The sequence below is a fragment of the Macadamia integrifolia genome, chromosome 5, assembly GCF_013358625.1.
Source record: "Macadamia integrifolia cultivar HAES 741 chromosome 5, SCU_Mint_v3, whole genome shotgun sequence".
In the NCBI taxonomy this organism is placed as follows: Eukaryota; Viridiplantae; Streptophyta; class Magnoliopsida; order Proteales; family Proteaceae; genus Macadamia; species Macadamia integrifolia.
In genome coordinates this window covers 33,574,536-33,596,464 of record NC_056561.1, presented here as the reverse complement: position 1 = coordinate 33,596,464, position 21,929 = coordinate 33,574,536, and the positions used below count along the sequence as shown (strand labels likewise).

Genomic DNA, 21,929 nt, shown 5'->3' with positions numbered 1-21,929 from the left:
TTATATACTATTCCTAATTAAGTGAATAGTGTTGGATGGGTCACTCAGGTGGGTGGGTGTACCCACCTGTTATACCCACCTGAGAGCTAAGACTTGGGATTTTGACCGGGTTCGGACCTCGGCGCGAACCCCACCCCAGGCATACGATGTAGCATACGTATATACCTTAAAATATGGATATAATACCTGTTTTATCCGTACATAGCCTTATGGTAGGTGCATGTACACGGTTTGGGCACTCCCGTCTCTTCTGGCACTGGCTCGGACTTGTTGGGCCAGCCGGTGTTTAAGGTCACCCGTGCCATCATAGCCCATAAGGAACCCGCTCTAATATCCTCTGGCTCGGTTCCTGCATGGTTAAACCGGTTCAACCGCAAAATCAGACCGGGTTTAAGAAGCAGGATATTACAATGAGCCATGAGGGTAAGGCTAGTTTCCATAATATGGTGATGACGCCTCTCAACAGAGTCTTGTTACTTGAGAATGTGGGGACATGCCAAGCGATGTTGAAAAATCTATCTATAGAACCTCAAGAAAATAAAAAACGATGGCCCAATCCTCCACCGAATCAGAGTACAAAGCCTTGGCCGATGCATCCGTAGAGATTATGTGGCTTCAATCACTTTTTCAAGAGCTTGGGATCCTGAATTCACGAACCCCCTATCCTCTGGTGTGACAATATTGGCGCCACATATCTTTCGGCAAATCTAGTGTTTCACATGCAAACGAAGCACATCGAAATTAATTTTCACTTTGTTCGTGATAAGGTGGCTAAGAAAAAGCTAACTGTCCAATTTATCTCAACCAATGATCAGCTGGCTGATATCATGACCAAAGGTCTATCTACAACTCGGTTCCAGTTCCTACGTGACAAGCTGAAAATTCGGCCCATCAAATCATCATCTTGAGGGGGTGTATCAACCAATATGGAACAATTTCTCAAATTATAAAACCCCATATTGGTTATCCTGTAATCCAAGAATACATCCATGCAAACATTCTCTTACAAGGATACAACCATGCACATATTCTCTAGCATATTCGCTCTCCATACATGTGGCAAGTGTGGATCTCGTACCTTTGTAAACCATAGATATATAGTAACTTTGTTTCTTGTAGTTGGTAACTCTATATATTGTAATGTACCTAAGTTGGTAAGATCTTGTACATACATAATTAAATATAACATACATCAATGAAAGACATAAGGTATTCTACTAGTATCTACTATTCTAGTAGCAGGCTGGATCCCTCGAAGCAACAGGGAAGGTTATGAGAATGTGCCTAACTGAATAAGAAAATGCTATGAGCAGATTCAGTGAACCGGGCATTAGAGATGGAAGAGTTGAGCAAGCTTATGGTTATAACTTCTTCCAAAGGGTGAGTACTACAACGTCAGACATGTCCTAGTTTGTTATTAGTGAAGTCTGGTTTTACTTAATCCCGAAAGTACCGGGAATTTTTTTCTCCAATAACAATAAAATTTTTATACTAGGGAAATTTCGTATTTTTAGGGATTCGAGTTTCTTTATATTGTAAGGCGTCAAAACGTTGTATATAGAATTGATCTCGAAATGAGATGTGTGAAGGTTAGGGTTTTGTAATTTTTTCATCTGAATAGTCGAAGCTCTTTCTTGAAGATTTCCTACGCATCCCAAGAAAGATCATCCCCTAATAATATTTGGTGGGAATGCCAAGGCTAAGACACTTGACAATAGCACACTTTTAAGTAAGTGAATCAGCCATGATTGACCTCTCTGTAATAATGAAAACTTTTCCACTAGATTAAGGATAAGAGGCCCAAATTTGCAAGCCATTCTTGTTTAAAACTCTATAGGATCAGTTTCTTTTGAATGCAGAAAAATGTTAGTACATAAAAATTTCATCAAAAGTCATGATTCATATAGAATTTTGTGAATATTTAGGATAGTAAATGGGAATTTGGAAGGTGATTTTCCAACCCAAAAAAACTTGAAAGTGAGAATGTGGCTAAGGATATAAGCATGGCTCGTAATCCTCTCCTCACCTGGGAGTTGGTCTGGATTCATACTATGACGCCTTTATATTTTTTTTGTGTGAATGCATATTTCTTCTTTTGGGCATAGGATTTCTATATTAGCATACTACAAACAAATTCCTGGTTTGTAAGTTTATATTTGCCATATAGCAAATTTGATGGTGCTGAAAATTTTGTGAACATATAGATCCTAGGATTCCCCTATTAATATGTTAAATTTAAATAAAAAAGAATTTGTCAAATGGAAAAATAAAGTACGAAAAAAGCATGAGAGCCGTAATGGTGGTTGGATTAGCAATAGGCGTAAGCATATGTCAATGGGAGAATATTCAATTATAAATTAGGATATGAAATTTGACATATGACTGATGTGAGCTATCCCTATTCAACAGTAATAATGACCACATCACCATTTCACATACACATGTGCAAATAAATGAACTTATTAGGTATTTGTTGATAGTCCACCAGACCAGGGAAAGTATTTTTACGTGCAAAAAAATAAATAAAAATTAATTAAATTAATTAATTAAATTAAATTAAATATACTAGGGAAAGTTTTGGGGGTTGATCCGTATTTTTTTTCCACATTAAATGTTTTACAATCGTATTAGATATTTTACATAAAAATGAATAGTTGATATGAAATTTTAAAAAACCTATGGTTAGATCCTTGTTTTGAGTAAAAAAATAAACGTAAAATTTGATCAAGAATCAGAAAGATTTGCCCAAGTTTAAGAAATGATCAGACTAGGTTCGAGTCCATCAAAGTTTTCATTGACTTGATGTTTTTGCTTGAGTCACGTGAAACCTTTTTTTTTTTTCTTCCTTTGGGTAGAAGTCATGTGAACCTCATTAAGTCTACTTTTTTTATTAAGCCATATAATATTCATAGACCATAAGTTTAGAGTACAATTAAACGAAATTCTTAAATTTTTGTTGTTGTCTTCAATATTAGCCCATCTTTACCGAACCTATGAAACAACCATAGCCTCATTCCCATTCACTCGTAGAGGGAGAAGAAGGAAGATATTAAAAAAAATGGCAAGAGATCATTGCCTGGTTGCTTGGCCTTCACAATTGCATGGGGCCAATGAGAGTGCACTTAGAAACATCAACATGAATAAGATTTGTTCTTTATATAGGGTGGGACGGTAATTTCATGTACTCTATGTCTAGGCGCAGCTGTGCAAGGACCATGTGACCTGATAGGTTTCTTTCCCCCACACCCATCCCCCAAAAAAAGAGATAAAATCGTGATTCCTCCAAACCAGATTTGACTCACGAAAGTTCCACATTTTGAAAAGAGCGAGTCAAAAACCTATTTATCTTCGAGATCATTTGCATGTAGGGTAACCTCCCACGTTCAAATCCTTTAGGATGAGTAGTGAATGGTAGTGAGAATCCAACGGCTGGAAGAACCCGGTATACGCATCCCAGCCGTTGGATCCTCATTAGCACCCACTCATCCCCCAAACCCGCCCCCCCCCCCCCCCCAAACCGGCACGCAAGCCAAAAAAAAAAATACCGACTATCGAATGCCCGAAACGGAAGTGGAAGGTTCTTCAGTTTTGCACCAACCAATGCAAATCTTCCGCTGACGTCTGTTCTCAACGGGACGGAGGGATGGGTTGGTGTTTGTTGTCGACTGTAGAATGAGTAAATATGAGCTAATCCAGAAGTCAAAGGAGCTGCTGCTGATGATCCGAGCTTGTCCATTTGCATCTGCAGCCCCTCAAATCTACTTTCCCCCCAGATCCTCCCGTTCTGCTATCAATCCCCCACCCGGTGACTCTCACCGCTCCTTCGTCACCATGAACGAAGACATTAGTCTCGACGCCATTACTAAGCAGAAGAAAGCCCTGCGATCAAATTTGCGAAAGGAGCTCAAGGTCATGAGCCCCGCACAGAGATACCTAGAAGGTCTTTTCTTCTTCTTTTGGATTCAATTTTCGTATTTTTGTTTAATTGAAAGCTCATGTTCTAAGTACTAGTTATATAGGTAAATTAGTTTATCTCTGTGCAGCGTTGTAACCTATTTCTTATTGATCCCTTTTGCTTCACTCTGCAATTAGTTATCCTTTTTACAATTCCGTCGGAACAAAACCAAATACTGGCAAAGGACGCTAACCCTAATTACCAATTCAGATTTTTGATTTCTATTGTTAGGTTGGTACAGAATGCTGTTTTCTGATTGCTTATAGGATGCTTGAGCTATTCAATTAATGCAAAGGGACATAAATAATGTGAAAGTTCAAAGTTTTGAGAAGATATGGACATGGTAAAGTGCGATGGAAAGAGAGGGATGCGAATTAGAACCTTTTTTTATGCTTTGATTTAGTTATGTTGAATCATTGCTTGTTATATTTTTTTTCTTTTTACTTCTTGTTGAAAGAAACTCACAGATACTGGAGAGCTAAAATTCTCATTAAAACCTGTAGTCTTTAAAATAAATCTGTGATGCTTCATAATTCCAAAACTTGTATAATAGAAGTTTGTTTTACCTAGCCTGTAACTTAAGCGTTTGGAGGTTTGTAATACTTAGTTTCAATAATGGCAAAGGGTAAATCACGATTAGTTGTCTATAATCTGGAACTATGTTTTGGATTCATCAATGCATTATTACATTCAAGAGTATTTATTACATAGCACAAAATATTTTTCAAAGCCCTTCTCTGATTTCAACGTAGTCATAGTTTTATCTCTCTTTGTTGTTTGTGTGTTGTTAAATCTTTTTTTTTTTTTTTTCCTTAATTCTTTTCTGTTCAATTCTTGGGAGGAATGGTATTAAAATCTTCATAGCTTATTCACCCCCACACCACAAAAAAAAAAAAAAATTATAGCTCACAGATGACACTTCATAGGAAAAAACCTTATTTAGTATCTTTACTTTTCATTACTTAGATACTGTCTATTCGGTGACCACCTGTTTCTAAAATTGGCTTCTTTCAGATATTGCAATTCAGGATATTGTTTTGGAAGCTTCATGGTTTAAGTCTAGCAAGAGTGTATGTGCTTATATAAGCTGTGATTCCTTGCGGGAAGTCAACACATCAAAAATTTTGTCGGCAATATTGTGCAATACAGCTGAAGGTGCATTTTCTCTTCCTCCTTGGCTGTTGACATGCCTCTTGAGGTGCTTAGGTTGTGTCGCAACTTTTTATTTGCACAGGTGATATAATATCTTTCTTGGCAGTTGAGTTTTCTACAGCTTTTTGTAGAAGGTAATTAACAATATATTTTGACCATTCTTTTCAAGTCCATTTTTCCGATCGAGTGGTTAGTGCTAGTACATTAGCATGTCTGTGGGGTCACTAATGTGGCATTACCCTTCTTTTTGTATCTTTTGTTTCTTATGCAACTTTCACTCATGGAAATAATGGATGTCTGAGGTACCTTACAAACACTGCATTGAGGTTTTACAAAGGAACTGTCACTGCCAGTTGTTATATGGGTGGCGTGTGATTGAACATATTTTTCTCACTGGTTGGGGAAAGGGTTTTCAGGACAATAATCTAGTTGGTTCCACTTAATACATCATTTGGGGTAATATTCAACTTGTTTGGATGAGTGTAATCAAATATATCCCATATTGTTCTAATTAGACGTGGCAGGATTGATTGAGTTTATTTATGTACGGACATATGCAGCTCATGAACCATAGTGTACATCTTTTTGTAATTCTGTTTTGGTGATATCAATGAAACTTGTTATTATTACTTTTCAGACAGACACAAACATATGCACATATACACTTACAATGACACATAAAAGAAATATGGTGATTGCTTTAGGAAATAAATGGGTGGATCAGATGTTTGGGATCATTCTAAAAAAATGGTTTACATTTTCCTTTTTCCAAATAAGTATTAAGGACTTCATCTAATGGGGAGGGGTGAATTCCCAGTCCCACAGCTTTAATATACAGCTGGCTGAGCAGGTGGTGAAGTGAGGTTATGGCCAATATTTTTTGCAGTTGAGTTTGTTTTGCATCATTTCATTTTTTATTTTTATGAGTCAAAAGTGCTCATTATTGAAAGCTCATTTGACAGATGAATTACAAGATGTTTCTACAGTATGTGTCGTTTTTACTTTCTCTTTTATTTGTGCACACGTGTTTGCATTGACTGCGGCACTGGGCATGCATGTGGGGTGGGGGAGGGGGTGGGAGGGGCACAATTGTTTCATCAAGCAAGTCAGCTTGATGTTGGATGCTTTCTGAAGGAAAAAAATCAAAAGCAAACACTGCCTCAGTTCTCTTAAGAGATTACATCCTTTTTGTTTTGCTATGGTGAATTTTTTGAAGAGTATTAGTCATCATGTTTTTCTGGGATTTCTTATTATTATTAATTTTTTTCAATCAAGAGTGTCAGAAGCTGAAGGGGAAAAAGCTTTATGTCCCCCGGATTCAGAACAGAAATAGCTGCATGCGAATGCTTAATATCTCAAGTACCTCTGATCTAATCCAAAACTCAATGAACATTTTGGAGCCAGCCCCAGTAGATAGTGATGGAAATCAACGTGAAGATGGTACGTCTTTTCCTTTTTTTGTTTCTTATATCTTAAGCCTTGTCTTTTTTACTGATCTGAAATGCTGTATTATGAATTATTTGTACATCGTGGATGTTCTCAAAGAAGCTTACTTCTTCCCTTGCTACCATGACATGGTACCTCGTCTTTCAAAGATATTCGTTGTTAAGGAATTTGAAGATTTTTAGTAGATTCTTGTTTGGAGAACTTGATTACGTGACATGGAAAAAAATAAGAGAAATAATAGCAAGAGAATTTACATGCTGTTAAGATGAAAGGCTTAATAATTTCTCAGCTAACACATGCATACACATACACCCATCCCCTCCTCTGTTTTTCCCCTTGCTTCATTTGAATTTTTACAAGAATGTGATATTTGTCATAGATGCGCATTTAGGATTTCAGTTTAGATATTGATATAGAATGTATTGTGCGGAAAGCAAAGTATCTGGTTTGGGTTGGTCCTAAGCCGTTGCTCAGGATAAAATACACCAGGTTCCCATAGTTGGAATAGCAATTGGTGACTGCTGCCTATTTTGTCAGGGTATTATAGCTCACACGGGCAAGAAACAGATTTCAAATGAATACCGGATTGCTAAATTCAAAGATAGTTTCCTTTTTTCAAAAAAAAAAAAAAAAAGGAGTTGGGAACCATATATTTTATTGATCAAGAGAGAGATTTTTGTGAAGAAAATTAAGCTGTTTTGTGCAAAAAAAGAGAGAGAGAGGAGGGTGCAAAACTATACAACTCTTTTTCTTTTTTTTTTGAAAAGTGAGATATAATAATGTTATATTATATTCTTTTAGCCCCTTATTGAGTTTTCCCACTTTTCTGAAGCTATGGGACTATTTCCTTGCTTCTTCATGTGAACCTGCTTCTGTCTAATGCATGGTAACATTCTTCTGATGTCTTGTTTTTTTCATAAGACTTGTTTTATATTTACCTTTTGGATTTCCATGGATTTGAAGTACAGTCAGTGATGGCTGGTAGAACTGAATGCTATTGTGCATCTAAAATAGTTCTTGTGGTGCAGTTATGCAGACTACTGACCCAGTGGATTTGTTCCTTCTACCAGGTAATCCTTCCTCTCCCTCTCCCCACTTCTTCTTCCATTTTTATTTTTCTTTTTTATCTTTTTTTTTTTTTTTGGGGGGGGGGTGGTTGGGGGGGTGGTGGTTGTGTTGGGGTGTGGGAATAATTCACTGAATTTTTCCATCTCTGATACCAAAGCTGTAGTTGCATCCTTACCTTCTGATCTTTGTTCTTTTATTACCAGGATTGGCCTTTGACAGATCTGGAAGACGCCTGGGCCGTGGCGGAGGGTAAGTTGATCTATATCTGCTTATAATTTTTGCCACTCATAGTTTGCCTAATGAGGGACCAATGTAGCTGCACGGAAAATGATTCGTTAAATCTTTATTAGTGTCCCTTCACCAAACAAATAATTATTCCATCTTCATCATCATTGTCATCCTACTTTATCCAACTATCTGGGTTGGCTTCATAAATCCCATTACACCACATCAGTTACTTCCGGTGATTGCTGTTGTGCCAACTAGTCATCTCTCTGACATGAATATAGCACAAATGAATTTGACATGATATCCTATAGGGTCAGGTTTCAGGAAAATGGAATTATTTCCATGTTATTCCTCCTCTTTTTCTTCTTCCCTCTCATTTTGTTTTTTCCTTTAGTTATCATTACTATCATTTCCTGCACATTATTTATGAAATCTGTTTTTTCTTTTCCATGGTTCATGACCTTATATGATGCACACTAAAAAAAAGTTACTATGATCTGCTCCTGAGTAAATACCAAGAGCTTGCTGCAGAGCGGAAATGGAAACAACCTCTCCTTGGTAAGTCTAATTCTTGATGTGTTTTGACCTTCTCTTTTGACGTTTGCTTAGCTCTTGTTTGTCTGCAGTTGCACTGTCATATTCTTTACAGATAATGGATGAGGGTGTCATTGCTGTCACTCCTAATGATGTTCCTGTGGATGCACTTGTTTCCCCGGCTGGTGTGATTCCAATTAGTCCCACAGCATTTGAGAGGATGTGACTGAATAACTAATGGTGCACCCTGCCATCTCTTTTATATTATTAATCGCATCAGAATTTAGAAAGATGGCAACAAGAAGTGATACATTTGAATCCAAAGCATAAAATTTGGAGGTGGAACTAGATTTCTACTTTAGCAGCATTCAAAAGCATCTTGAGGCTGCTGCATCTGTGGATCCCTGCTTTAAAATCGAACCCTTATAGACAAGGATGAATGAAAACCCACCATGATCAGATCATTGAAGCACACACATGTATCTAGCAGATGCGGCTGAATGATGTTTTTTTTCTTCTAAAATAGAATTCTTAGAAAGCCCGATTGCTGATTGTTGAACAGAATGATATCTCACTTCAATAATCTATATGCTTGTGTGACCATGATGAGCAATGCTATGAATAACTAGTTAAGATGAAGCACTGTCAAACTACGAATGATGCTTTCAAATTTCAATTGTGAAATTAAGGATAAGATGAGCATCTTCTCCACTGTTGAATGTGTAATCAAATCAGTAGGGTGGTATTTGATTGTGAAATTTGGCAGCTATGAACTATGTACACATTGAACGATCCATGAAATCTTTTAACTACTGTTATCTCCTTCAAGTGCTCAGTTATGACAATGTCTTAGAATTTGGTTCCTATTTACTTGACAATCATTGAGTTCAGTCATAACGTTAGACGAACCTTAATGAGAGGGGAAAAAAAAAAAGGGGAACCATAAGAGCAATTAGAAAAATATACACATTGGAATTTGGATGGAAATAAGTGGTTTGTTTTTCATTTTTCTTTCTTTTTTTTTTATATATATAATATGGGAAAAATAAAGTTCCATTAATTTAGATAATTAAAAACATCCATATATTTGCCAAGTTCCACCCTTACTCCATGGCCTTCTGCATCAATGATATATCCTGTGACCTTATAATCTGCACACGGGAAGACAAAGTGACCTCTAAATTAGACTTAAGATGGAGATGGCAATTCTTTACAATATCAGCAACTCAGAACTACCGAAAGGCAAGCGTCCTAAGGGCATATTACATGGGAAAACAATGATTATAAAGGTTGACTTGGTAGATTGATAATTTGTCATTTTTTCAGTTAGAGAAATTTTGGATTGAGTCTTTTTTTTTTTTTTTTTCCTTCATAATCTATAGGAAAACCCCCTCCACCTAGGTCATTTGACCTCTACACCAGCGTGGGGCAAAGGATAACACATACAACAGAATCAACATGAAAGGGATTTTAGGTTTCACAAGAGGTGGGTGGTAATTTCACGACTCCTAATGTCTAGACAGAGGGCCATGCAATCAGGTACCTTTTTTTTTTTCCTTTAAAGAAAGAAAGAAAAAATAATAATAATAATTAAAAAATATGATTGTAATTTTATGGAACTTGAATCAGAGCTCATCTTTTTTTTCTATTTCAGGTAAAGCCTTTTTTTTTTTTTTTTTTTTCTTGCTAACAACAGGTATCCAAGCCTTTTTGGCCTGACTAGTCCCACTGGCCCATACTGACCCCACAACTGCATGGATCGAGTCATACCGGGGTTGAATGAGGACCATTCAACTTTCACTGAAAGCAGTGAAGAGCACTAAACACCCCCGTGTGAGTGGCCCAAGGTGAGTCTAGTGGGAATCGAATTCAGGACATCCAAGTTTATAGCTCGTACCAAGTTTGTTGCTCCTAACTACGCTACCCCCTTGGGTTTTCTAGGTAAAGGTGCTTAATTTGGCCGACCTACTTTTGTTATATGATGAGGTGATATGGCGATTTCAACAAGCCAATAGCAATTATATGCCTTCCTAGCATTGACATTTTCCTCCAACTTTCAACCATTCACTTATTCCTTCATTTTTCAAAATGTAAAATAAAATAAAAAAAATAAAAAATAAAGCACTATTTCATCACATTGACAATTCTATATTGGCTGACAATTTACATGTGAGTAGGGACCTGGACCCTATCCACCCACAAAATTTAGCCCTTTTGATTTGTCAAGTGGTAGAATCATGGTTTCATATATCGGTATCGTATCAATTGTATTGTATTGATAGCGGATGAGACCAATCGCTGATCCTTGATCGATCTAGATCGATTACCTGTATTATTTCAAGGGTAAAATAGTAAAAAAAACAAGGGACAAAAGTGATCGATACCCACCAATCCTCTCCAATACCGATCTGGATCAGATCCGTATTGGTAGAGACCGATGCCAAGAACTAAATCCTTGACTAGAATTAAACCGTTTTTACCAAAAAAGAAAAAAAAATCCAAGCCTTTATAATCATATTTAACCACTCCCATTCTTTTTTCTTAACTGAGATATGCCACACCAGAGAGGGAAAAGAAAAAAAAGTGAAATATGACTGAAGCATGACATGTATGATGTATCCATTTGTCTTCCACTCAAAACCTGCACGCAACCCAACTTTTGGAACAAGAGTGTTATTTGGGATCGGAGGAGCTAATCAGAAACCAATCCATCCAGACTTCCCAGTTATTGAATGGGACGGTTCTAGGGGCTGATTTTGGCTTATCCATAGGTCATCTTACTGAACAAATGGTATTAGCCATGTCATCCCTATGTGGCATAAAACTATGCGCACTTGCTATGTTAGCATGCCCGTCATGCTATTCTTTTGCCATAATGGGTATGCCAGCGGCCGGTATGGCTTCCACTATCACATAGACCCACCTGTGTCTGTTACTTTGCAAGTGTAGCCTTGTGATAATTAGATTTTCCCTTGTTGAGGAGAAAATATGAAGACCAACCCTAACTCAGTTGGCAATAAACATTTCAAAATTAAGAGATCATGAGTTCAACCCTCCTTGGGGCACACACCTACTTAGAAAAAAGAATCAAAATGAAGGAAGACTTTTATACTGTTTGATTGTGTCATTTCCAGCAGTAACTGTTGCACCAGTCCTAATTCATTATTGTGACAGGGAACATTATCCCCTCTTCAGTATTATGCAAGAAGAGTTTTGGAGAAGTCATCACAAGGAACTGAAAAACCTTGCCAGTTTCTCAGAGACAGATTGTTGGCTTTCAGTCAATGATTCTTCATCACCATCATAGTCATCATCATCTTCAAAAATCAGATGGATCCCATACTTCTTCAATGTAAGTCCTTTAAACCATGTTGGGTCTCGCATTGTTACCTGAATTTTATCGCCGTCATGTAGCAACAATGTTAGTGGATGAGAATTTGGATAGCGGAGCAAATACACTTGATCCTCATCAGTCTTTGGAACTCCTAGCAATTTCATCGTGTGCTTGTACATTGGCCCGAGTGTGTTATCTCGAAGGAGATTCGCTTGAATGTCAACAATATCAATCAACTTATTTCTATTGTCATCCTGTATTTGTTGGTCAAGAGAGATGACAACACCTATAATCACAGCTTTGATCTTGTGGTTCTTTCGGCTTGAAAATCTCACCGTCTCCTGAACAAACCAGTCTGGTATTTCACTTCCAGGAAAACTTAAATAGCGCATATGCTTTAAAGCAACCTGTAGTCAGAACATGTCATTAAATCTTTGAATATGGTTGTTGGTGTGCAAGACTTGGCAAGAGAGAGAGAGAGAGAGAGTACCTTCGAGAATCTTCTCTTTATGACCGGATGACATTTGGTGCAACCACTCATATACAATCTTTCTAAAGACTTCAAGCATTCGAGGCCCGGAACATCCACTACTTTATTGCAATTCGTGAGGTGCAGATCCTCTAGTTTCTCCAAATTTGACAGATCAAATATACTTTCCAGGGAAGTGCAATTCCTAACATCTAGATTAACCAAACTTGAGGGAAGAAGAGGGAGAGACTTGAGCTCTGTACAATGTGATAAAAGCAGTTTCTTGAGAACAGAAAGACCACTTAGGCTGGATGGAAGACTGCAGAAATTATTGTGACGCAGATTTAAGATCTCCAATGATGACAACTTCTCAAAATCATCAGGAATCCAAGATATTTTGCAGGAAGAAGCATAAAGTTCACGTAACAAAGAGAGATTTGAGAAACTACTAGGAAGAACAAGGAGCTTATGGGACCCGCCATACTTCAGATTGAGAGCAGTCAGCTCGGTACATTCAGTGTTTTTAGGTAGTTCAGGATGTGGGCCTTTTTCCATTCTCAATATCATTAAACTTGAAAGCCCCCCAAATTCTTCAGGTAGTACTGCTACACCAGTTTCTTCCATTCGGAGCCAGCACAGATTCTTTAGTTTTCCAATTGATTCTGGAAGTTGGCTAAGCTGTTTACAATTTGTGACTCTCAAAACCTTGAGCTTCTCCAATAAACAGATAGACTCTGGCAACTCCGTTATAATGCCATTTTCTAGGACCAAAGTAGTTAGATTTGACATGTATCCAATTGAAAGTGGTAAACAGGCAAGCGACGTACAGTCAATCATTTGAAGCTTCTCAAGCATGTTCAATTTTCCAATCTCATTCGGTAGTTCCCTGATTGGTGTGAAGTCCAGATGAAGTTCAACCATAGACATTAATCTTCCGATAGAAGCAGGCAATTTACAAAGGGACCGGCAACGACTCAAATATAAGTGCTTCAAATCAGATAGAGAGCCAATGGAATCTGGCAGTTCTTTGATTGCACTACCATCAAGAAAAAGTCTCAACAATGATCTCAGATTGCCAATGGAATCAGGAATTGCAGTGATTGATTTGCACCTCATTAAATTTAGAATTTCCAGGTTTTTTAACAATCCAATGGAATCAGGTAGTTCTTCCAAAGCAGAACCATCAAGATGGAGTTCTCTTAAAGAAACCAATTCTCCTATTGAAATTGGTAGTTGCTTCAGCGATCGACAATCTTTGAGACTTAACCTCTCAACTTTCTTGAGATGGAATATAGAATCAGGTAGCTTAACTATGGCAGTTTGATCAACCAAAAGCTCTTTCAAAGACATGATGGGCATCAAATCTTCTGGTAATTGTTTCAGCTTCAAGCAACAAGAGAGGTTAAGGGTTTCAAGGTTTCTCAAACCAGAGATATCATTTGGAAAATCCTCCAGACTCCGACAGTCTTTCAGGTTTAAAAGGCGTAACATGCTAAGATCCCCAACTGATTTATGAACCTCTTTCAGCTTTAAACAACGCTCAAGAATCAGTTTTTCCAATTTTGGATGCCCAGAGAAATCAGGTGTAGCAGTCAGATTAAAACAACCAAGGAGATTCATAACCTGCAATTCCTTAGCCATCTGTCCAAGAACAAGACTATCAGCTGTAACAGAATAAATAACCAATCATGCGGAAATGAACTCACTCAAAATGAAACAGAAAGAGGACTACTATATTGACACACAGATAACAGTACATGGTAAAAGTCCCACTTTATAATTGAGGATGGGTTGGATAAAGTTGTAAGTACATGTCCTCTCTGCTAATACCAATCTTACTAAAGATATTGCTCCACACCTCTATCTCAACAAGCTCTATCATCTCAAATATTTATGAGCTTACCAATAAAAAAGGGTTACCTGGCATACCTAAGTAAAGATGGGGGATGGGACCACTTGGCATTCGAGGCCTCTCTCCACCCCCCGCCCCCCCAAGAAAAAAAAAGAGAGTTTCAGCTTAACAATCCCAAAATGAACAGGGTGGGATGTTTAATCCCCTGTTGCCCCACATCGCTTATCTTTATTCTGTACTGTAAGGTAAAAAATGTTTTGAACTTAAATAGTTCCTTTAGATACAATGAATACATTCCACTAGGATATATCACACATTCTCCTGAGACAGCATAACAGTAATTTTGGAATAATTACATCCATGCATCTTTCATCCATGAATAAACTTTAAATGCCAAATAAAAAGCAAGGTTCTAAATCTAGCAAGTTTCGACTAAGACAACTTGGTTTTGACCTTGTCCGAAATTAAACAAAGGGTCAAAACTGGGTCCGACCATGTTTTGATAGGTTTTGCAAGTTTCAACACTTGGTTTCAATTGAGAGTTGGGAGTTTCACAAGTGTCGACACTACCAAGGAGATCTTGCCAAAAACTTGCAATTTTTTGCCAAATCACTTGACTTCTTGCTCTTTAGCATGCTTCTACTCGTTCAACCTTTCTACAACTTGGACTTGGGTGATTGGAACTTGAAAGTAATAGTTTTTCCCCTCAAATCTATTCTTTGGAAGAATTAGTACAAAAACATATTGCTGGGCACAAAATATGTCATGGGATACTTATTTGTTGCATTCAATTGAGAGTCAATGACATCTTCAGTGGTACACAGCTCCGTGATCAGATCCACCAAGAAACTCCACGTATTGAGTGGTAAGTGATGTATACTTGTATTTCCCTAACCTAATGTATGTTTTGATTATCTTAATTGCATATCTACATTTCCAATAGCTAAATTATATGTAGTCGGTGTATGTAATAGAGCTAGTGTGCAATGTAGCGTTCAATGTACACTAGCAAACTTGAGTTCAAACCACTAATTTCTAGGCCTCAAAACCTAGGTTTCAAATTTAACCTAGAAAACCCCCATATTTCGACCGAAACTAGCCGTGAAACCAAACCTCAATCCTTGATAAAAAGTGGGAGTCTCAAATGAAACTGCAGATAAAAGGAAAAAGAAATGTGTACTCTGACAAGGATTTGGCAGAATTTTGAAAGAACTTGGTTCCCTTGTTAAATAGCTCAAATGGGGACCTAGATGCATGCACCAGTAGAAATTGTTCACTTTATTTTTTTTTTTACCCATTACCTTTTTCAGGATGATGGGTGCAATGATTGGGTATGGTCAAGCCCATGATGGGCTCTACTACTTGGATTCTTCACTGGCTACGCCTCCTATTACAGCGCATACTCTCTGTTATGAAAGCTCTCTCCTTCTACTCCACCAATGGCCCCATCGTCTGAGACATCCTTCTTTTCATATTTTACGCCGCATGTTTCCTACTTTAGTTAAACATTGTGGCTTGGAACAACTTAAGTGTGATGTATATGAGTTTTCTAAATATACACGCACCTCTTACTTTCCTACTAAAAATAAAAGTGATATTCCTTTTTCTATTATTCATTCACATTTGTAGGGTCCTTCTTAGACAATTGATAGGAATGGCTTTCATTGGTTTATTACTTTTATTGATAATTGCACTCGTCTAACATGAGTATATATGTTGCATATAGATGAGGAGTTTCAAAAATACCTTGATTCTCATGGCATTCTCTCCCAAACATCTTGTGTTAGACTGTTAGGACACCTGAACAAAATGGGATCCCAGAGCCAAGAATCGTCATCTCCTTGATGTTGCTCGAGCTCCAATGTTTACTACTGGTGTTCCTAAAAATCTTTGGGGTGATGCCATTCTTACTGCTGCCCACCTTATTAACTAGGTGCCCTCTAGTGTACTCAACTATAAGCCCCCTATTTCTTTTCTCCCTGATCCTACAATGTTTTCTAGTCTTCCTCCTCGGGTATTTAGGTGTGTCAGTTTTGCCCGTAATTCATCTCCTTCAATGTCCAAGTTTGATCCTTGGGCTCTAAAGTGTCTTCCTTGGTTACTCGGCTTCTCAAAAGGGGTACAAATGTTATCACCATCCTACTCGCCGCCTGTATGTCACAACGGATGTTACTTTTCATGAGCCTAAGATGTATTTCACGTCACCTCTTTAGGGGAAAGTCTTGAGGAAGAACCTCCTTTTGTTATTGATACATCTCCTATTCAAGGTATGTCTCCCGTTCAGGGGAGCCACCAGATCATCTTGTAAGAGATGTGATCACGTACACTCGAAGGTCTAAGGAGCAAGACACCACTAGTAACCAGCCATACCCTTCTGAAGCACCTCTATCAGATCCACCAGTATCAGGTAATACTTCTCCCATACTTGATATTGTACTTGATACTTCTTCAGAGCCTCCCATACTTGATATTATACCTTTTGCTCATACAGTGGACGATCTTCTTATCGCTGTTAGAAAGGAGTTCGTTCTTGTACCAAGCATCCCATCTCCCATTTTGTTTCCTATGCATTTTTATCTCCCTCCTATAGGGCATTTGTTTCTTCGTTGTCTTCTGTCTCTATTTCACATGGTTGGAGGAAAGCCATAAATGATCCAAAGTGGAAAGCTGCAATGGTTGAGGAAATGTTGACATTAAATAAAAATGATACCAGGGAACTTGTTCTTCCTCCTAGGGAAAGAAATTAATTGGGTGCAAGTGGGTGTTTACAGTCAAGCAGAAGGCTAATGGGATAGTTGAGCGATACAAGGCACGCTTGGTGGCTAAAGGCTTTACCCAAACCTATTGGATTGATTACCAGGAAACCTTTGCCCCAGTTGCAAAGATGAACTCTATCAAGGCATTGCTATCTGTTGCTGCAAATCTGGGATGGAATCTTCAACAACCGGATGTCAAGAATGTGTTCTTGAATGGAGATCATGAAGAGGAAATTTATATAGATGTTCCTCCTGGCTTTGCCACTTCTTCCAGTGCCAGATGTGTCTGCAAGTTGAAGGTCATTGTACAACCTCAAGTAGTCTCCTAGGGTATGGTTTGGCCAAGCTATGATAAGCTTTGGATATAGATAGAGTCAAGCTGATCACACCTTGTTCAAAAAGGTAAAAGATAACCAGATCACTGCTCTGATTGTCTATATTGAAGATATTGTGATTACTGGTAATAATAATGAGGAGATCTCCAACCTTAAGGCCTTACTAGCCGCAGAGTTCGAGACCATAGTTTTTAAGGCGCTGATGCGGTCTAGAGATAGTAAAGCAGTGCTCTGCCTTATGTGAAGTGGCGCCTTATGGGTTTTTTTTTTTAACACATTTTAAAATTACTTGATGAAGATTCCAAATATAGATTTTTTATTGGTAGGTGTATAGTTTTGTTAACACTTGAGATGTATGGGATTAGCTTTACTCCACCAAAAATAACCAAAACAAACAAAACAAAAACCAGATTCACAAATAGGGTTTGGATTTTGTCAAGGGTTTTAAGAAAGGGCTTTGAGAAGGAATCAAGGAACAAGGAAGAACCATTGATCTAGGAAACCATTTTGCTCCGGTAGCAGTGAGCTTCATTCTTCTTTGACAATAATAGAAATATAGTGGATGACCTTAGGGCTTAGGCACTCATTTTGGCAACATAGAGGTAAGCATAATAAATAATTGTATTTTTTATGTCTTCTTTTCTTTATATTTATAATTTGGTTTCATAATTATGTATTTATATTATATGTTAATATGTTATGATGATTGATGATTGATGATTGATGATTGATGAAGATGAACTTAGTTTATTCACTTTATTGATTCGTTTTCTTGATGAATATCTTACATTGGTATGAATATGAACCTTTAATATTTATTTAACATATGAGTAATATGATTCAACTAGGATTTGAGCCAAATAGATTGGTTTTATAAAAAAATTACACAGAAACGCTTTAGTCGATAAGGCGACGCTTTATGCCCGCCTTATCGCTAAGGCACTCCGAAAGACCCTCAAACGCCTCCGTCGCCTTGCCGCCTCAAAAACTATGTTCGAGACTAAGGACCTAGGACCCCTTCGATATTTCCTTGGACTAAAGTGGCTAGATCTAACAGAGTTATCTTCATTTCCTAAAGGAAGTATGTTTTGGATCTTCTTAGTGAGATAGGTATACTTGTGTGTAAGCCTGTAGATGCCCCTATGGAGGTCAATCATCAGTTGAGCAGTGCAGTGGGTGACTCTGTTGATAAAGAGCAGTACCAAAGATTTGTTGGTCGTCCAATCTACCTGCCCCACACCAAGCCCGATATTTCTTATGTTGTGGTTATTGTTAGCTGTTTTCTTCATGATCCCATGACACCTCACCTTGATGTTGTGTATCGGATCCTACGGTACTTGAAATCTGCTCCTGGAAAGGGTATTTATATTCTAATCAGGGGCACTTGAAGATTAAGGCATTTACTGATGCTGACTGGGATGGATCTATTGATGATTGACGACCTACCTCTGGGTATTGTACTTTCCTTGGAGGGAACCTTATTAGTTGGCGAAATAATCTGTGATATCTTAGTCTAGTGCTGAAGCCGAATATCAAGTAATGGCCCAGGGGATTTGTGAGTTGGTCTAGCTTTAGAGCCTACTGAGTGATCTTCGAGTTAATGATGAAGGTCCTATACGCCTGTATTGTGATAACAAGGCAGCCATCAGCATCGCCCACAACCCTGCTCAGAATGATAGGACCAAGCATATTGAGATTTGATACACTTCATCAAAGAGAAGCTTGACCAAGGGACTATCTGCATTCCCTTGTTAGTATTGCAAATTAGTTAATTGATGTGTTTACCAAGGCTTTTCACTGTAAGGAATTTCATCCTCTTGTCTCCAAGTTGGGCATGTACCATATATTTGCATCAACTTGAGGGGGAGTGTTGAGATGACTATAGTTAGTTTTATTTTCACCTTGGTTACGTCTTATTATTTACTATTTACCGTAATAAGTCTTGTAGATAGAGACGCTTAGTCAGAGTTATCCTACTTTCCTTTTTTGATTTATCGTAATCTTCTTATAAATAAGAAAGACCTCTATCATTACTGACAAGTCGAATCATTCCCTATTCTCTGATTCTCAACTCTTATCCTTTCAATGTTGATGATGATGATGACGTTGAAGCTTACTCCACTAGTCTTAAATCATTTTCAAATAGACTAGTTGATAAAGCTCCTCTCTTCAAACAGAATTGTACTCTTCTGAAAGGATTTGGTTCTACTGATATTCATACAATTGTTGATACCGAGGCAAAAGCAAATTTCATCTCTGCTGAATTTATTCGAGCACAGATACTTCCATAGAAACACCACCACAGGAAGTTTGTGCTATACTTGTTGAAAGAAACAAGGATTTTGACTGCAAATATATAAACTCTCCTATTGAGCAGAATCACAAGCTAGTAGAAGACTGTGGTCCATCCCTTGTTACAAAACAACAAACCCAGCCTTATACCAACTTATAGGGTCAGCTACATGGTCCATCCCTTGCTAATGCAGGAAATACCAAAGACTAGTGGATGATGCATGAAAGGTTCTATGCTCAAACAAATTCAACAGAGATGAAATTTGGTTGCTTTTAGAGACAAGAAAACCAATATCTAGGTTTTCGTTTCAAAGAGGCGCAACACCCTATGCTGCTATTTGGTTTCTTTTGGAGATTAGCTCATTACCAATCTTAAGAACTAGGTCTTTTTGTGGTGGTTGTTGATCTATAGAGTGAAGAATGAAGTCAAAATTTCATGGGTTTCCTGAAATTGATTTTTTCAGGGTTTTAAGGAATCGATTTTGCAGGGTTTTGTGGATCGATTCCCTTTGTCAGGGATTTGGATCATTTTTTCTTTTTTTTTTGGAGTAAGGTTTTGAATCGATTTTCTCAAGGGTCAGATCTATCCCCTTGTCAGGGTTTTGGATAGATTTTTCGGAGCAGGGGTTTTGGATTGATTTTTCTCAGGGTTATGTTGTGTGGATTTAGCTGTGTCAATGGTTGAGGCAAAGAATATGGTGACTGAGGTTGTAACCTCCTCTCATAGGATTACTGAGAATAACCTTGCAGAGCTGCTAACTTTCAACAATGGAAGAAAATTGTTCACTTGGTCTTAACAGGTCGTGATCAACAGGGCCATCTCACAAAGACTAAACCTAATGCGGATACTACCTGGGATACTATTGATGCACGGATTTTAGGACAGCAACTGAAGTTCACAGAGAATTCCATTCTTGACCTTGTTACTCACATTGACACTATGAAGGAGTTGCAGGAATATTTGAATGTTCTGTATTGTGGGCTAAACAATCTTTCTTGTATTTACGAGTTGTCACAGGAGTTATATCAAGTTGACCGGAAGGGACGTTCTATAAGCCAATACTTTGCTGATTTTAAGAGGATGTATGAAGAATTAAATTCTCTACTTCCTATTAGTCGTGATGTGCAACAGATGTAGAACCAGAGAGAACTTGCAGTTGTGGAATTTTATGGTGGTCTTGGATTAGAGTATGACTCTTTCGTTCTCAGATTCTAGGAAATGATAAGGTGGCATCTCTTGTAGATACTTTCTCCCATGTCTTACGGGTATCTCGAGAGAGTTCTCATTATCCTACACCAGTGGATAGCTTAGTTCTTGCATTTCCGAACAATAATCGTGGTAGTTCACATGGCACTGGCAGTGAGAATGGTAAAGGGAAAACTACTGGTAATTCCAACTCTTCAGGTGGTTCAAGAATAGTACGAGCATGCCACCATTGTGGCAAACTAGGACATATCCAACGTTTATGTTGGAACTTCATGGCGAACCTTCTTAGAAGCAGTTGGCTAATTCAACAGCATGTACTGAGACTTCCAACCAACCTAGACAATCTAAAGGGAAGATGGTTATAATGACAGATGAAGATTTTGCACGGTATAATCAATTGCAGACTTCTCAACCCTCTCAGCCCTCTACTGCTACTTTGGTCCAGACAAGTAATGCCACTATGTGTCTCTCTTCTTCTTGACAAGGATCATTGATTCAAGTGCATCGGATAACATGTCTGGCATCTCAGGTTTATTTTCATCCTTCCAAAAATCTTCTTCCAGTGTCACTTTGGCCAATGGTTCTTTAGCAAAGGTCAATGGCACTGGAACAGTTCATCCCAACTCTTCTTTTTCATTATCTTCTATTCTCCATTTGTCTGTATAGGGAAGCTTCTAGAGGCTCCAGGAGAGAACTAATGACTGAAGTAAAATACCTGTAAGAGGCTGGTTCGATGGCCCAAAAGGGGCTGGTACTCTTGCTGCAAAGCTGGCCCAGAATAGGCCAAAACTGGGCTGCTCGATGGGGCTAATCCTGGTCCAGACTTGGAACAGAACTGAACCATGGTTTGGTCAGTTCAAGCCCTCCTTTTGACAGCCCTATCTACATCAGAGAGGGTGAGGGTTTTTATGCAAATAAGATGTGAATAATACCTGTTTGTCTTTCTCAACCTCAGAGAGAGAGAGAGAGAGAGAGAGAGAGAGAGAGAGATGTGAATCTGCAGATGGTCATAGACACAGTTGCTTCTAAGAAGATACGTCTCTAGAGCTCTGATACCAGTAAAGAGTCTTTGGAATGAAGACAATGGAGATGGCTCAAGAAGGTTTGGGGCTCCAACTTGCTGATTGCATTTCACTTGATTCCAACCCTACCATTACATATATTTGTAGAGTTGTGGTATCCGTTGAACGGCCGACCCCATTTAGTTGGAATAAGGCTTTGTTGTTGTTGTTGGTATCCGTTGAATGACAATGGCTCCTTCCCATCAGCAGAATCACCCCCCACCCCCACCCCCCCCAAAA

The 21,929-nt window shown here is 38.2% G+C and overlaps 2 protein-coding genes across 2 annotated transcripts in view; one reads left to right on the top strand and one right to left on the bottom strand.

Moving 5' to 3' along the window:
* Nucleotides 1–3,566: 3,566 nt before the first annotated feature.
* Nucleotides 3,567–8,986, top strand: LOC122078143 (5-formyltetrahydrofolate cyclo-ligase, mitochondrial-like). Its single transcript, XM_042644004.1, has 7 exons — nt 3,567–3,940; nt 4,970–5,110; nt 6,383–6,547; nt 7,582–7,623; nt 7,825–7,870; nt 8,337–8,407; nt 8,476–8,986. The coding sequence occupies exons 1-7, from the start codon at nt 3,673–3,675 to the stop codon at nt 8,607–8,609; spliced, it is 867 nt and encodes a 288-aa protein (XP_042499938.1). The 5' UTR covers nt 3,567–3,672; the 3' UTR covers nt 8,610–8,986.
* Nucleotides 8,987–11,457: 2,471 nt separating this feature from the next.
* Nucleotides 11,458–21,929, bottom strand: part of LOC122079410 (disease resistance protein RPV1-like) — an 11,249-nt gene continuing 777 nt past the window's right edge. The window contains exons 2-3 of the mRNA XM_042645847.1: nt 12,208–13,827; nt 11,458–12,124 (exon numbers count right to left, since the gene is read on the bottom strand). Coding sequence (XP_042501781.1) covers nt 11,609–12,124; nt 12,208–13,827 — 2,136 coding nt within the window. The 3' untranslated portion in view covers nt 11,458–11,608. The remainder of the gene's footprint in view (nt 12,125–12,207; nt 13,828–21,929) is intronic.

Coding starts and splice junctions, on each gene's coding strand:
- LOC122078143 (XM_042644004.1), top strand. CDS start 3,673: ATGAGTAAATATGAGCTAATCCAGAAGTCAAAGGAGCTGCTGCTGATG. Junction 7,624..7,824: donor GGATTTGTTCCTTCTACCAG/GTAATCCTTCCT, acceptor TTTTATTACCAG/GATTGGCCTTTGACAGATCT. Junction 7,871..8,336: donor CGCCTGGGCCGTGGCGGAGG/GTAAGTTGATCT, acceptor ACTAAAAAAAAG/TTACTATGATCTGCTCCTGA.